Source organism: Marmota flaviventris, chromosome 7 (assembly GCF_047511675.1).
Source record: "Marmota flaviventris isolate mMarFla1 chromosome 7, mMarFla1.hap1, whole genome shotgun sequence".
Lineage (NCBI taxonomy): Eukaryota > Metazoa > Chordata > Mammalia > Rodentia > Sciuridae > Marmota > Marmota flaviventris.
Window position 1 is genome coordinate 5,486,192 of NC_092504.1, and position 15,174 is coordinate 5,501,365.

Below are 15,174 nucleotides of genomic sequence, written 5' to 3' on the forward strand. Positions count from 1 at the left end.
GCCCTGTCCCCTGAGGGCGGCTGGGGGTTCTCCATCACCATGGGCAGCAGCACCCTGGGGCCCAGTGCAGACCAGTCACTGAGCTCAGGGCCATTTCATCTCCTTCTCACTGTGGTCCCCCAACGCAGCTCAGTGTCTACAAAGCAATACAGACAGTAAAACTTTCAGAACCCATTTTGGAATGTATTGAAATAAAATTACTGGCGCATCCTGGTTATTATCATTGCCTAGACTGAGATTGAAATTGGTGTTTAGATGCTTAGAAGATAAACAGATTTAAAGGTATCACATAAAGAATGATATCCCGAAGTGTGAGGATGGCCAGAGTTTTGGAAACCGTGACATGGGTGTTATAATGATGGAGGATGGAGGCTCGGAGAGTGGAGGTAATTTGCCCCAGTTTACATAGCTAGGAAGAGGGCGTGTCGGTCAGTATTGCTGAAAATAATGCTGTGATAGTGCTGCGTAACAGTCTGCCTATTAAATGTTTTCCATTGCCATAGCAAGATACCCCGGGTAGGTACTTTATAAAGAAAAGAGGCTTGTGTAGCTCACAGTGTGGGAGGCTGAAAATCTGAGATTGGATGAGACACTTGATTCAGTCTCTGGTGAGGGTCCCCCTGGTTGAGTCGCAATGACTAGCATCGATTCCTTCTGAGCATGTGCCTCCAGTGGCCTAATCACCTTCCAGCAGTCCCCACCTCTTAGAGGTCCTGCCACTTCCCAACACGGTCACCCTGAGATTCGAGCTTCCAACACACAGACCCTTGGGGACATAGGCAGGCCATCTCCAAACCACAGCAGCCCTGAGTCTTGAGCAGCACCCTTCCCGTGGCCGTCGGTGATGTGCACGAGGGTCTGGCAGAGACTTGCCTCCCTCCTGCCACCTCGTCTCTGCTCACACCCCAGTGTCCGCCCATGTTCTGTGACTGGTGTGAGCCACGTGGCCAAGCCCAGTCACTGGGAGTACCCTCTGCCCTCAGTGAACCACGGTGGGCGTGGAGACTCACGGACAGATGGTACCACCCGGCCTCCGTGGCCTGTGTGGGGAGCCGGCCTCCTCCTCTGTCTCCCTGGCAGCCTGGTTTTGTTCTGTTTTGCTTGAGAAGCTGCCTCTGCTGGGGTCCCACCTTGGGAAATGACTAAGCAGGCGGCAGTGGATTATATGTGTTCTTTAACTGTCACGCTGTGCGATTGCCGCGGCTGTCCTGAACTGGCTGGACCCTGCCGTCTCCTCTCTCCCAGGTGACCCTTGGCAGCACCCTCCATGGCTGCACTAGCCACAGAGGAGGGCCGGCTCAGGGCACAGACAAGCAAAGTCCTGATCCCTTTCCAACAGGTGGCACTTGCACCTGCTGGGGGACAGTGGGAGGAGCCAGGCCTTGGCCCTGGACAGACTTGGACTTGTTGCCCCCCTGCTGTAGGAGCGAGGCCTGTCCTCAGCCTGGTCTGCAGCATGGGCCTCATGATTGAACCCCTAAAGGTGTTGGGGAGACATAGGTGAGATCCTGTAGTACAGTGCAGAGCCCTGGGCTAGGGGCCAGGATCCCTGGGGTCCCCCTTGCTCTTCCCCCATCACCCACTGTGACATCCTGGGGGAGCCCTGAATCTGGGGTCCTCCCCTGACACCCTCGAAGGCGGTTTGCTGTGTGCTTCAAGGGCCTCGAGTGTGCCCAAGGGCCGTGAGGACACAGAGGGCCATAGGGGACGGGCGGGCCCCCAGCCCCACCCTGTTTCTTCAGCAGATGCTCATGGGAGGCGCTGAAGGCCAGGCTGTGGGGCGGATGGACAGCTGCAGGACTGAGGCTTGTCCTCCAGGGGCTGGCCCTGTCAGGAACCCCTGCTCAGCCACATGGGACTGTTAATGGTGACTACGCTGCGAAAAAAAGGGACATAGAACCTGAACGGGGCTGGGGCTCCGAGACGGCTGCCCTGAAGAAGCCACATCCCGGCCGGGGTCTGAAGATGGCGGAGTCGATGGGGGGGGTGGGAGGGGAGCAGATCGCTGGGAGGAGGAAGGGCGCACAGAGTCCTGGGGGGCACAGCTCTCACAGTGGAGATGAGGGAAGGCCCTCTGCACCCCGCAGAGACGGAGGGACAGAACTGCAAGGAAGACCTGAGGAGGGATGGGGACAGTGCTGAGCCTCATGGGAGAATTTCGTGCGGTTTCCTCTGCAGCTTTGGAAGGATCCCGCAGGTAGTGGTGTGATCAGATTGGCCAGGAAGTGCCCACAGCAGTTTGCCGATACACAAGGGTGGCTTGGCCGAGGTGGTGGACGGCAGTGGGCTGGTCCAGGGGCACATGGGCAGCGTCAGCAGTATCATCATGGGGTGGACATGGGGATGGGAGGGAGGGAGGTGGCGGGACGAGCCCTCACCCTGTGGCTGAAGGACCCTGAGATGCTACGTCCCTGTGTCGCCCACGGCCGGGGTCGGGTGGGCGGCACTGCAGGAGGTCTGGGGCACTTTGGTTTTGAGTCACCCTGTGGGTGGCCAGGGCACAGCGGGCACAGAGTTCCACAGCTCCGAGGAAGTGGAGTTTGCGTGAGGGGTGTGTGGAGAGGTTCTGGGACCAGCCTGGGGTGTGATCACTAAGGCGCGAGCAGAGGGGGGGTCTGAGGAGACGCAGAGGAGAGGCCAGGAAGAGCAGAGGTTGTGCCAGCATGGGGACAGAGGAGAGTGAGGTGAGGAGAAGGGGTCGCGCTCCGTGACCCGAGGACAGAGAGGCTCGGGTTCCCTCAGGCCTGGGTCGCCAAGGCCCAACCAGCATGTGATGCCTCCGACGGGAGGGAGGCAGGAGGGAGCAGAGGCTGCTGTCTGTGGCCATCTTCATGACGTCCCGCCGGGCGAGGGGCCGGCTGTGTGCAGAGAGAAGCAGGCCGTAGCCAGAGCGGCAGGGGAGGTCAGCCGAGGTTGAAGACACGCCTTTTTGAGCTACTTTAGGTTTTAGATGTTATTTGAAAAAGAGGGACAAGGTTGCCTTTCCTTTGCCCTTAGAGACCTTCTGGGCCAAGGCTGCTGAGTGGAGAGATCAGAAGTCTGTCAGGTCTCCGAGAGGCTCCTCCTACCTCTGGCCAGTTATGGGACCTTGGATAAGCCCTTGGCCCCCTTTGAGCCTCAGTTTTTCCTTCCTCCCTTCCTTCCTTCTGGGGATTGAACCCAGGGTGCTTTACCACTGAGCCACATCCTATTTTATATTTTCTTATTTTGAGACAGGGTCTTGCTAAGTTGCCTAGGATCTTGCTAAGTAGCCGAGGCTGGTCTTGAACTTGCAATTCTCCTGCCTCAGCCTCCTGAGTTTCATGAGCCACTGCACCTGGCCCAAATGGGGTTGTTACCCTTCACTCCTTAGGATGACTGTGAGGCTTAAGCAAGGTGTTCATAAATCCTTTGTGCTGCTGTCGTGCATGTAGTGAGCATTGGATGGATGGTGGTGATGGCGGTGGTGGTCACGATGGTGGTGCAGCCTAAAGGTGGGGGTGAAGATGCCATTGGTGAAGGTTGTGCAATGATGGTGACAGTGACAGCACTGACCATAATGAGGATGGGATGATAATCATGGAGATGGGGTGGCATTGATGGGGATGATGGGGGGTGATGGAGGTGATGGTGGTCATGGTAACAGTGGTGGGGTGATGCTGAGGGGGTGATGGGGTGATGGGGGTGATGGTGGTTATGTTAACAATGGTGGGGTGATGTTGATGGGGTGGTGGGGGTGATGGAGGTGATGGTGGTCATGGTAACTAACAGTGGTGAGGTGATGCTGATGAGGGGTGGGGGTGATGGAGGTGATGGTAGTTATGGTAACAGTGGTGGGGTGATGCTGATGGGGTGGTGGGGGTGATGGAGGTGATGGCGGTCATGGTAACAGTGGTGAGGTGATGCTGATGGGGTGGTGGGGGTGATGGAGGTGATGGCGGTCATGGTAACAGTGGTGAGGTGATGCTGATGGGGTGGTGGGGGTGATGGAGGTGATGGCGGTCATGGTAACAGTGGTGAGGTGATGCTGAGGGGGTGGTGGGGTGATGGAGGTGGTGGTGGTCATGGTAACGTGGTGAGGTGATGCTGATGGGTTGATGGGGTGATGGAGGTGGTGGTAGTCATGGTAACATGGTGAGGTGATGCTGACGGGGTGGTGGGGGTGATGGAGGTGATGGTGGTCATGGTAACAGTGGTGAGGTGATGCTGATGGGTTGATGGGGTGATGGAGGTGGTGGTAGTCATGGTAACAGTGGTGGGGTGATGCTGATGGGGTGTGGGGTGGTGATGGAGGTGATGCAGATGGGAGAATGTGGGTCCTAAGCATCATGACACACTTTTCTCTGTCCCAGTTGACCATGTTGTTCCTGAACCCGGGTCTAGCCTGCTGACTTCCTTTGAGAAGTGGCATGAAGCGGCCGACACCAAGTCCTGCTGTGACTACTCCCTCCATGTGGACATCACAAGCTGGTACGATGGTATTCGGGAGGAGCTGGAGGTGCTGGTTCAGGACAAAGGTCAGTTAAAGCCCCAGAACGGGGCTCTGGAATCCCTGGTTTCTTGGTGGATCCAGGGGAAACGTGGAGCTAAAACCCTTTCTCCACATCTTCTGTGACTCCCGTCATGAACTGCACGCTGCCGCCGGGACAGTGGGCAGGCTGTCCCCAGGCCCAGTTTCTGTGGCTTGGCAGGCAAGGGCCATGACCCATCCTGGGTGCCACCCCTGCACTACGACCAGGCACTGCTGGGCCTTTGCTCGAGCTGTTCCCCTGCGAGGAGTGTCCTTCTCTCTGCCTGTAACATGCTCCCCTCCTTCCTGCCCCAGCTCCGCAGTCACCTCCACACATCTCCATCAGAACTGCTGCCTTCCTCCAAAGCGGGTCCCTGGGTCTCCTGGGGGCATGTTGGTTTTCTGTCTGGCTCTTCTGAGAGCCCCTGAGCTCTGCGAGGCGTGTGTGTCCCCCGTGACTCCCTCTGTGGGGTTGCACTCTGACAGGGTGTGGAGGGGAGGCAGTTGCACAGACAGGAAGTGAGGAGCAGGTGGAGGAGAGCCCAGCCTGGAGGGGGCAGCCCGGGTGGAGGGGCTTCGAGGGGTGTGGAGGAGTGTGCCGTGTGTTCTCGTGAAGGCACGGTCACTCAGCACATCGGCCATGGGGAAGTCAGGAGGAGGAAAGCGGCGTGTGCACTCTCTGCCTCCTCCGGGTGTCCCAGGTGGGGCTCCTCCTTCCCGGCCCGCGGCTTCCCAGCGTTCCTTGCCTGCTCCAGCCTTGGTCTTGGGGTCTCTCTCTTCTTCTCACGTGGGGTCTTAGGAGCAGAGTTGCTCTGCATCAGCGACTTTCTAATGACCCTCATGTGGAACACAGTGACTACTTTGCTTAGCTACTTTCTTTAGATTGGGCCTTTAGTTTCCCTTGGGTTTATTATGGATTGTGTTACGGTGGACGTCTTCATTTCTTAGCATGTATTTGAATTTCTAATTATTTTCTTGGATTCTTAGAAGTGGAAATCACAAAGTCAAAAGTTTTGTCACCTTTGAGATCATGACCCTTCTGGCCAGGTGGACCACCTGCACAGTGTGCCCACCCACACTCCCCCGGCCCCGCGTGTCTGCCCGGGTGTCTGCCTGCGTGTCTGCGGAGTCCCTGCTGCTGGTGGCTGCAGGGTGCGGCTGCTGAGGTCTTCCGCACACTCTTTCGTCACTATTTGCACTTTCTGTGTGTGAGACCCCTCGTGTCCTTCTGTGATGCCATGTGACCTTCTGTCCAGAGGGCGTTGTCCCTCCCTGTGGTTGCTGTGACCCCCATGGTGACCACGCAGAATCGAAATCCAAGCACGTTCACGTGTCCTGTCTTGCTTTCCTCACCTAACCTGAGGTCCTGAGCAGTTTCCCACGTCATCCCCATGGACATCACCACGCCAGTTTCTACTGCCTGGCCGTGGATGTGCTGTGGAGGGACAGGAGGAGTGTGGAGAGGGCTGGGCGGGATCCCTGGGGCATGTCACTGTGGGGAACGGTGCCATGCTCCACTCGGGCAGGGACATCTGTTGGGCTCCTGGTATTTGTGGCGTTGCCCTCTGGAGTTGCAGAGAGGCGTTTTCTTCCCCTGGGTGGTGCCCTCAAGGAGGAGCCCTGATTGGTCCCCAGGTGCCCTCCAGGTGTGTGAGTGTCTCAGAGTGTTGCAGTGCTTTCTGTAGATCTCGGTCTCAGCATTCGTACTTGCTCATCGAAACAACGTGGAAGTGTCTAAAATTAAAAGTGATAATTTGGAATTTGACTTTCTAGAGTTTCCATATTTATATATAGAGATACAAAGAGTTTTGAATTATACATATACTACTTGCATATGTATAGACACTGTATATATAGTTTTTATATAAACGGAACTCTAATATGCATTATATTCTGCACTATGTTTTTTTTTTTTCCTTACTCAATAAAATATGGAGAGCCATCCCCCACCACTCAGGACCTGTCTCGCCTGGGCCACTCATTCAAGTGTCCCACTTCCCCTGTGAGTACATGGAGGCAATTAAAAGGTTGTTTTGAAGGTGAAATGAGAGGACATGTGACAGGTGCCTAGATCGGGCCGGCCCAGATAAGGGCTTTGTGTCATGGGTCGTGACTTTCACTGTCATTCCGGGCAGTGTGTGTTTCTCTAGACCTCCAGGGTGTTCCATGTTAAGGAGGAGCATATTGGACTGTTGCCTCTTGGTGAATTTAGAAAACTTGTGTCTTCAGGGCTCTGGGGACAGGAAACACTGAGGCTGAGGTGAGTCTGCAGCACAGGAGTATGTATTAGTTTTGTTTTGCTACTACAACAAAGCCACACACTTTAAACAACATGCAGGTGTGATCTTACAGTTTTGGAGGTCTTCCAGGTCTAATGCCAAGGTGTGGGCAGGGCTGTTGCATTCCTTCATACAGCATCACCAACCATAGGCCCTCCGAAAATCAGGATTGGGAGGATTTTTGCCTTCTCTAGTTCTGGCACGAAGCCCAGTTCCCATGTCCACCACCTCACCTGCTCAGCATTCAAGATCTATCCCCTTGGCAACTCTGTAGTACATAATACATTATCCACTATGGTCCCACGCTGGGTGACAGACCTCCAGAATTGATGCTTCCTGTCTGAGGTTCTGTGTCCTTTGACCAAAATCTCACCATTTTACCCCAGTTCCTGGCAAAACTGTTCTCTGTAACTGCTGCAAGGTCACCTGAGGGTGTGGTCTGTGGGCTTGTCTCTCTGTGCCTGGTTTACTTCATTTAACATAGTGACGTCTAGTTCCATCCGTGCTGTCCCAAAGGGCAGGGTTTCCCTTTCCGTCAAGGCTGAACAGCGCTCTGTTGTGTGTCTGTGCGTCTTTGTCCACCATTCTGGACACCTGGTGTTTTAGTCAGCTTTTTCACTGCTGTGGCTAAAAGACCTGGCCAGAACAGTTGTAGAGGAAGAAAAGTTTATTTGGGGGCTCACAATTCAGTCCACAGACTGGGCTCCATTCCTCAGGCTGGGGTGAGGCAGAACACCGTGGTGGAATTGTGTGGTGGAGGGAAGCAGCCTGCGTGTGGATCAGGAAACTAGAGTCTCCAGATACAAAATACATACCCCAAGGGCACCCCAGTTCCTCCCCGTCCAGCCACACCCCACCGCCCGCAGTTTCCACTCAGTTAATACCATCAGGAAATAACCCACTGATTGGGTGAAGGCTCTCACAACCCGATCATTTCTTCTCTAAACCTTCTTGTGTTGTCTCACACATAAGTTTTGGGGGACACGTCACATCCAAACCATAACATTCCTCCCCTGCCCCCAGAAGCTCGTGACCCTCACAATGCAGAGTACCTTTGGTCCATTTCCAAGAGGAGTGCCCAAAAGTTCAAGTCCAGAGTCTCCTCTGAGACCCAGGGCACGCTCACATCACGAGCTCTTGTCAAGTCAAAAGTGATTTACAAGGATCCAGTACATAAAGGTACCGGCTAAACATTTCCATTCAGAAACACAGGGGCACAGAAAGAAGGGACGGGACCCAAGCAAGACTGGAATCCAGCTGGGCAACAGGTCCTGCAGTTCTGTGTCCAGCATCTGGAGCACAGGGCATGGTGAGGTTCTGCCCAGGGGCCGTGTGGCTCCATGCCTGTGGATGGTGCCATCATGAGATGGCCATGAGCTTCTGTTGGCAGCCCAGGTGGCCTTCTGTGGGCTTGTCTGCTCGGCTCCTGCAGCTTTGCCTTCCTCCTCACATCTCCACCCACTGCCCTCCCAGGGGGTGGCTGCAGGGCTCTGACCCTGCTGCACTCTGCCTGGCCTCCCAGGCCTTCCTTTGAGATCCCAGGCCGCCCTGACCCCTCACTCCAGCACCCTGCTCTCCTGCAGAACCTGCACCCTGTGGTCGATGCCCAGGTCTCTGCCATCTCAGCAGTAGCCAAGCCTCCAGGGACCCCGGCTGCCGCCGCCTGAGTGCCTGGTAGCTGAGCATGTGGGAAGACCTTCCTAGGGGCTCTGTGAGTAGAGGGCTCCCCTCGCGTGCACAAGGCCCAGGGTGCAGTCCCCAGCACCACACACACACACCCACACACACACCCACACACACACGACTTCCCAGGCCTCCTTGTGCATGGATTCCCCACTCATTTCTTCTCAAGAGAATTTGTACTTTTACTCCCTTGAGTCTGAGAGGGATGTGATCTTGCCCATTCCTGAGATGCCTTCAAGCCGTCTGCTTTATTGTCTCTGGGCAAAATCTCTGGCACTTCTTTCGTTTGGGTAAAGTCTTTAACAAGTGCAGCTTCCTTAGCCCCAGTTTTACTCCCACCTTTCAAGTCCTAATTTTTCAGATCTTTCTGTTCTGCTTTCTGCTCCTGAAGAAAAGCCACCAGCAATACCCAAGCCACTGCCTGGACGCTCTGCTGCCTAGAAATGTCTTCTGCCAGACTAAGAAGCCCATCAACTTTAAAATTAACCCAAAGAAAGTCTCAGGACACAGGCAAAATTCAGACGACTTCTCAGCCAGAACATGCCCCAGGTGGCCTCCAGTCCAGTTACCGCGAGTCCTCCTCCTCCTCTAAGCCCTGAGCCCTGTCTTCACTGTCCTTGGGCCTGGTGGCTTTCTGGTCTTCTGAGCTACCCCCAGAGTCGGCCTTTAAGCTCTCCCTATAACAGTCTAAAGCATTTCCAGTTTGCACTGCTAAACACCTAAATCCTCCCACCAATTCAAGAAGCTCCAAAGCCTTCTGAACCACACGGTCAGGTTAGACACGGCAGTGGTGACCTTCTTGGTACCAATTTCTGCTAAGGCAGCTCTTTCACAGCCGTGACTAAAGACCTGACCAGAACAATTTTAGAGGAGGAAAAGTTTATTTGGGGGCTCACATTTTCAGCAATCTCAGTCCATAGACTGAGCTCCATTCCTTGGGGCTTGAGGGGAGGCTGAACATCCTGGTGGGAGAGTGTGGCAGAGGGAGGCGGCTCACGTGATGGTCAGACAGCAGAGCGGATCCACTCCCCAGATACAGAACACAGCCCCAAAGGCCCCGCCCCAACGCCGCCTCCCCAGCCACACCCCACCTGCCTTCAGCCACCAGCAGTTAATCCCATCAGGGGTTAATTTCCTGCCTGGGTTAAGGCTCTCCAAAACAATCCTTTCTCCTGTAAACCTCTTGCATTGTCTCACACATGAGCTTTTGGGGGACACCGCATGTTGATCCCAGACCTGGGCAGTGTGAGCAGTGCGGGAGACACACCAGTTACAGCTGTCTCTATTTAGAGATGGAGAAACTGAAGCCCAGAGAGGCACAACTTCTTCAGTGTCACACAGCACCAGGACTGGAACCCAGATGTCTGTGACAGAGCTGTTGTAGCTCTTGTTGTCTGGGAATTGCAGGCAGGCACCTTTCAGGGCACAGACTGGGCACGTGGGCTCAGGCTGGGTTTCAGCTCTGCTGGGCGCTTCCTCTGCTAGGAGCCCTTGTGTAGGGCACAGCTCCCCAGCCATCCAGGCTGCCACCAGCCCCTGATCTGAGTCCCTGGTGCTCGTTACACTGCATGTTGACCCCTGATGGACAGCTCCACCGTCCTCCCTCCTGGACAAGCTCTGCAGGGGTGTGAGAGCCAACACTTCGTGGTTGCATTGGTCCTTAGACTCAGCGATCCCCGGCTTATTTTAGCAATCTCAAGATGCCAGGGGAGTCACTCTGGAGTTGGTGGTGACAGGACTTGGCAGGGAGAGTGGCTGTCCCTTGGGGTGGAATTTACTGTAATAAACCACTGAAGAAGAAGTCCTGCAAGTTATTTCTCAGTCGCGGACCTCAACCACTGTTAATATTAATCTTCAGTTTTGATGGATGTCAGCAGCAGCTCATTCTCAAAAGAGAGTCTTTAATTTAGAAGTCATTAAGAGGTGAAGAAGCAAGTTGTAGTAAAGAGGAAAGGAACTCGTGGTGCCTGGGAGCCTCCTAGGGGCCAGATACTTGCTTATTGGGAGCAGCAGTGCAAGGGCAGTGGTATCATGCTCTTTGGCATGAACCTCCTGGATCTTTCTTTGGGGATTCTCATTGTTTATCATGCTGCTCTGTGTATCAGCTAGCCTTGCTGTGTAATAACCTACCCCGAATCTCAGGATTAAGACAGCAGTCGCTAATATTCTGTTGATTGGCAGTTTGGGCTCCGTTGAGCAGCTTTTCGTATCTTGCCCAGGCTCACGTGAGCATTTGCATCTCACCTGGGACTGCTGGGTGGCTCCATGCACCATCTCTCATCTTCCAGTGGCCCTCTAGGACTCCTTCCCAGCGGGCAGTGTTCCAAAAGAGCAGGCAGAGAGGCTGAAGGGCCCTTGCAGCTTCAGCTGGGGCTCAGGCAGCACTGCAGTGGTTAGAGCAAGTCACAAGAGCCGCCCAGGTTAGCGGGGTGGGAGGAGGGATTCGCCTCCTGACAGAAAGCACCTGAGAATGATGGCATCTCGTCTACCACAGGGCAGGGCCGCAGCCAGGCTACTCTGTGTACCTCCCAGGTGCAGAATGCTCTTGCCCTCCAGCAACCCAGAAGTGTCATCCAGTGATGGCACAAGATCCAGATCCCCGACCTTGTCATTTCCAGAGGCTGCCATGGAGCTCCTGGGTTGTGGCTGCTCTTGATTCAGAGCCTGTACCTTACTCACAGCCACCGTGCACTGGTGGACAGGGACAGGCACAGGGACAGGCTAGGCATGCTGAATGATTTTACTTAGAAAGGGGAAAAAATGGGGGCCCCTTTTGCCATGATGGGTAGACATTCTGGAATCCAGCTGGGCACATACTGCTCAGTCCACCTATTCCACTCTATTTTGAGAAGTTCCTCCCCCGGGGCCCAGCTGTCCTCCTTGGGAGAAGTGCCCAAGTCTAGAGACCAACAAAATTTTGTACAGCCCGGGGGTCAAATCTGGCCATGGACTGCCATTGCACTGCCCTGAAACTGGGCATGTCTTTCACATTCTTAAAGGTTTTTAAATAAAGCAAAACAATCAAACAATAACAAAAATACGTGGCAGAGACCGTCTGCGACCCCAAGGCTTAAAACAGTTGCCAGCCCGGCGGGTCCTAGGCGCTGCCTGACTCTGGCCTTTGTCCTGCAGAGGCAGCCTCCACCGCGACCTCACTCTGTTGCGCCCTATCTGCCGCTGTCCCAGCCTTTTGTACCCACAGAAGGTTGGCAGCCCAGAGGCCCCTTTCCTTTTGACCCGTCCCAGTGTCTTTTAGAAGGTGATACAACCTTCTTAAAAACTCTGTGGGTTTCCAAGGTATGATTCTAATCCACTGCATTGGGGAGATGGTTTTGGAGTCCAGTCTGTTTTAGGTGACGGCCACCGTGCCGACAGGATCTGTCGGAGTCTTGGAAGCCCTTTTGTCTAGTGGAGGAAGCTTGCCAGCTGCTCTGTAGCTGCACCCTTGAAGTGAGGAACTTGACCCTGAAGACATTTTGCACTTCTGGGAATTGCCTGTGGGTTGGTCGGGCAGAGACGGGAAGCAGTCCTGAGTCCAGCTCAGCCTCTGTGGGCCTCCTGCATGGCCCCCGAATCCTGCAGACGGAACGCTCCCTCTGTCTTCCTCACCCTGGTCCCCTTTCATCGCCGTTGCCTTGAACCTCGTCGTGCACAGCTTACAGAAGCCCTGTGACGCTTTAAACATGATTCCTGAAAACCATCTTAGCTAGACTCACAGTGCGTTCTATTACCCTGGGGACGTTTTATCCACGCGCCCCCCCCCCCCCCCCCCCCCGGCGATGTTTCCAGTTTGCTGCTCCCTAGTCCAGGCCACCCCCATTCACTCTGCTCATGGTTCATTTGCTTTTCTCCAGTCTTTGCCAGTAGTTCCTGTCACTCTTCTGTGTCCCCCCCACCAGCCGTCCCCAAACCACTGCCACATGTTTTAGGTTCTGGCCACCACAAGACGCAGCCTAGGCACCAGCTTCTGTACAGCGAGTCTGCATTATAAACGCTGCAACTGCAAAACCACGTTTTGTGAGACACCACGTCACGCTCAGGGCAGGTGCAATATTAAAAAAACACCGAAGAATGACAGGTGTCGAAATGAGACCCTTTGTGCACCTGCGGAGGGATGTAGAATGGTACAGCCTCTGCGGAAAACAGTACGTGGGTTCCCAGAATGTTAAAAATAAAGTCACCGTGTGATCCAGCAGTTCTGCCTCTGGATAGGTACCCTAAAGAACTGAAAGCAGACGCTCAGAGATACTTGTACGTCCATGTTCGTAGCAGCATTGTTCACGACGGTCAAGAGGTAGGAGCAGCCGGTGAATGGATGAGCAAAATGTTCACACTGTGTGGAGGAATATTGCGCAGCCTTAAAGGGGATTTTGATACGTGCTGCAGCCTGGACGAGCAGTGGAGAGCATTACACCCAGTGAGATGATGCAGTCACATGGGCAAATATCACAGGATCCTATTTATGGGAAGCACCTAAAGTAGTTGAATTCACAGAGATGGGAATGAATGAGAGGGGCTAGAGGGAGGGAGGTGGGGAGCTAGTGTTTAACGGGGACAGCTGAGAGAGTTCCCGAGGTGGATGGTGATGATGGCTGCACAGGACTGTGTGTCCTTAATGCCCCTCAACAGCACTTAACCATGTTCAGATGGTTGAGATGGTGACTTTTGCTTTTTTGCTGTATCTGTGTCACTCTGCTCTTTCCCCTGAAGTCAAAGTGCCTGACCCAACAAGTTAGAGGAGGAGAAGGTCCCTCGGGCTCACAGTGTCAAGGCTCAGTCCATGGCTGGCTGACTCCGTTACTCTGGGTGAGGTGAGGCGAACATCATGGCGGAAGGGCGTGGTGGAGCAAAGCGGCTCAGCTCAGGGCAGCCAAGAAGTAGAGAGGGACAGGGATCCAGGCGCAAAATGTAATCCTCGTGGACATGCCCCAGTGACCTCCTTTCTCCAGCCACACTCCACCTGCCTACAGTTACCACCCAGAAGTCCATTCAGATGATTAATCCACTAAATGGATCAATCCACTGGTGAGGCAGCTTTCATAACCTAATCATTTCAGCCGCATTCCTGCATTGCCTAACACCTGAGCTTTTGGGAGACACCTCACCTCCAAACCACAGCGGTACCACAGGTAATGAAAGGCAGCAATTATTGTTCATTTGCTCCCAGCTCCGTGGGTGGGCACATTGGTTGGGGCTCAGTTGGACAGTTCTGCTGTTCACACCTGTCTTGTTTGTGCCTCGGCCTCTGCTGGGGCAGCTGGGCCAGTGGCTAGTCCTTGTGGCCTGTGCCAGGAACTCGTGAAGTGGGTCAGAGCAAGTCGTGCGACCACCCAGGTTCTAGGGTGGGAGGTAGATCTGATTCTCGATGGGAGTTGCCGTGAAAGCTGTGTGAGTTCCCAAGACATGACAGACTTGACGTCTCTGCCTGGCAGGATCATCGATGTAGTTGCCCCTTGCCCATCATTCCCACCAGAAGGCGGACAGGCCCAGCCTGCCTGTCCACAGGAGTGTCTAGCTCTAGAATGCACACAGAGGTACTCAGTAGCGATGTGCTGGGTGAGAACATAAGCACTCCCTGGAGAAGGCTCCGGGACCCCTGGGGGAGATGCTCCTGCTTCTCCTCTTGAGTGTCTTGATGCACATGATCTTGTCAAAAGCTGCAGGAAGACCTGTGGGAGGGAGACTGGGGTACTGCTGGAGAGTCCAGTGTGACCCAGAGACAGCAGGTCCTCCTGGAGCTGCGCTGGGCCCGGGGGAGCAGGTTTGCCTCAGTGCTGGAGACGGGCCCAGGACCCTGTGCCGAGGCCTCTCCTCCCTGCTTGTCTCGTCCTCCTCCATGAGCCAGCTGTGCCCTTCCTGTCCCCTGGACCTCTCTTGGCTTGGCCCCTGCTTTGTCTCCGTGTTAGAGGTCATCCAGGTGTCCTTGGTGTCCAGTCCCTCCTGGCTCAGCCTAGCGTCTGCCAGGTACTCAGCCCTGGATGTGATTCAGGGTCACATGGCGTGAAGGTGGCTGTTGCCAGGGTTACTGTGTGGCTAGGAGAGGAGGAAAGGAGAACTGGAGGACGGGTGAGCGAGCTGACCGCCCAGAGGAGCTCCTGCTGCCTCAGAGCTGAGCCCACACGGAGCCTGGAGCAGAGCTGGCTTTGGTGGATTCTGGAGGTTTGGTTGAGAACCGAATCTTTTCTTTATTAGTCAGGCATGAGCTTTCTTCTTAAAATGTCCAAAAATAACAGTTTGCTTTTGGATTTTGTTTTTTGGCTCCTTTGCTTTTGTTTTGGTCTTTTTTAATAGAATAGATAGATGAACACGTGACTTTACGAATTGCTCCGAGCTCACCCACCCCAGACAAGTGGGGCTCTGCCAGCCGTCCCATAGGCTCTTTCCTTCCTCCTTGCAGTGACGTCTCCTTCCCCCAAAGTAACCACTGTCTCTTGATTTTAAAAAGCTGTTAAATTTGTTGCTGGTATATTTATCATGTTGGTTCTTTGTTATTTTATTTTGAAGTATTTAAGAATTAACTAACGTGTAGGTTCCCATTTGTAACGAGTCAAACCTACCTCGACTTTTTAGTGGTAATTTCTAACCTAAGACAGCGCTGCCCTATATCCCCGCTCTGGGAACAAGTGCCAGGGTATAGGAGTTAATTTGGCCACAGCTTACTAATTCATAATTTCTGCTTTACTGCATTGCTACTTCTAATGTCTGGAGGTCTCATTCTCTCTG

At 54.2% G+C, this 15,174-nt stretch overlaps 1 protein-coding gene across 1 annotated transcript in view; it reads left to right on the forward strand.

The window, feature by feature from the left end:
* Nucleotides 1-15,174, forward strand: part of Crmp1 (collapsin response mediator protein 1) — a 66,013-nt gene that overhangs the window by 24,414 nt on the left and 26,425 nt on the right. The window contains exon 4 of the mRNA XM_027937088.3: nucleotides 4,332-4,496. Coding sequence (XP_027792889.1) covers nucleotides 4,332-4,496 — 165 coding nt within the window. The remainder of the gene's footprint in view (nucleotides 1-4,331; nucleotides 4,497-15,174) is intronic.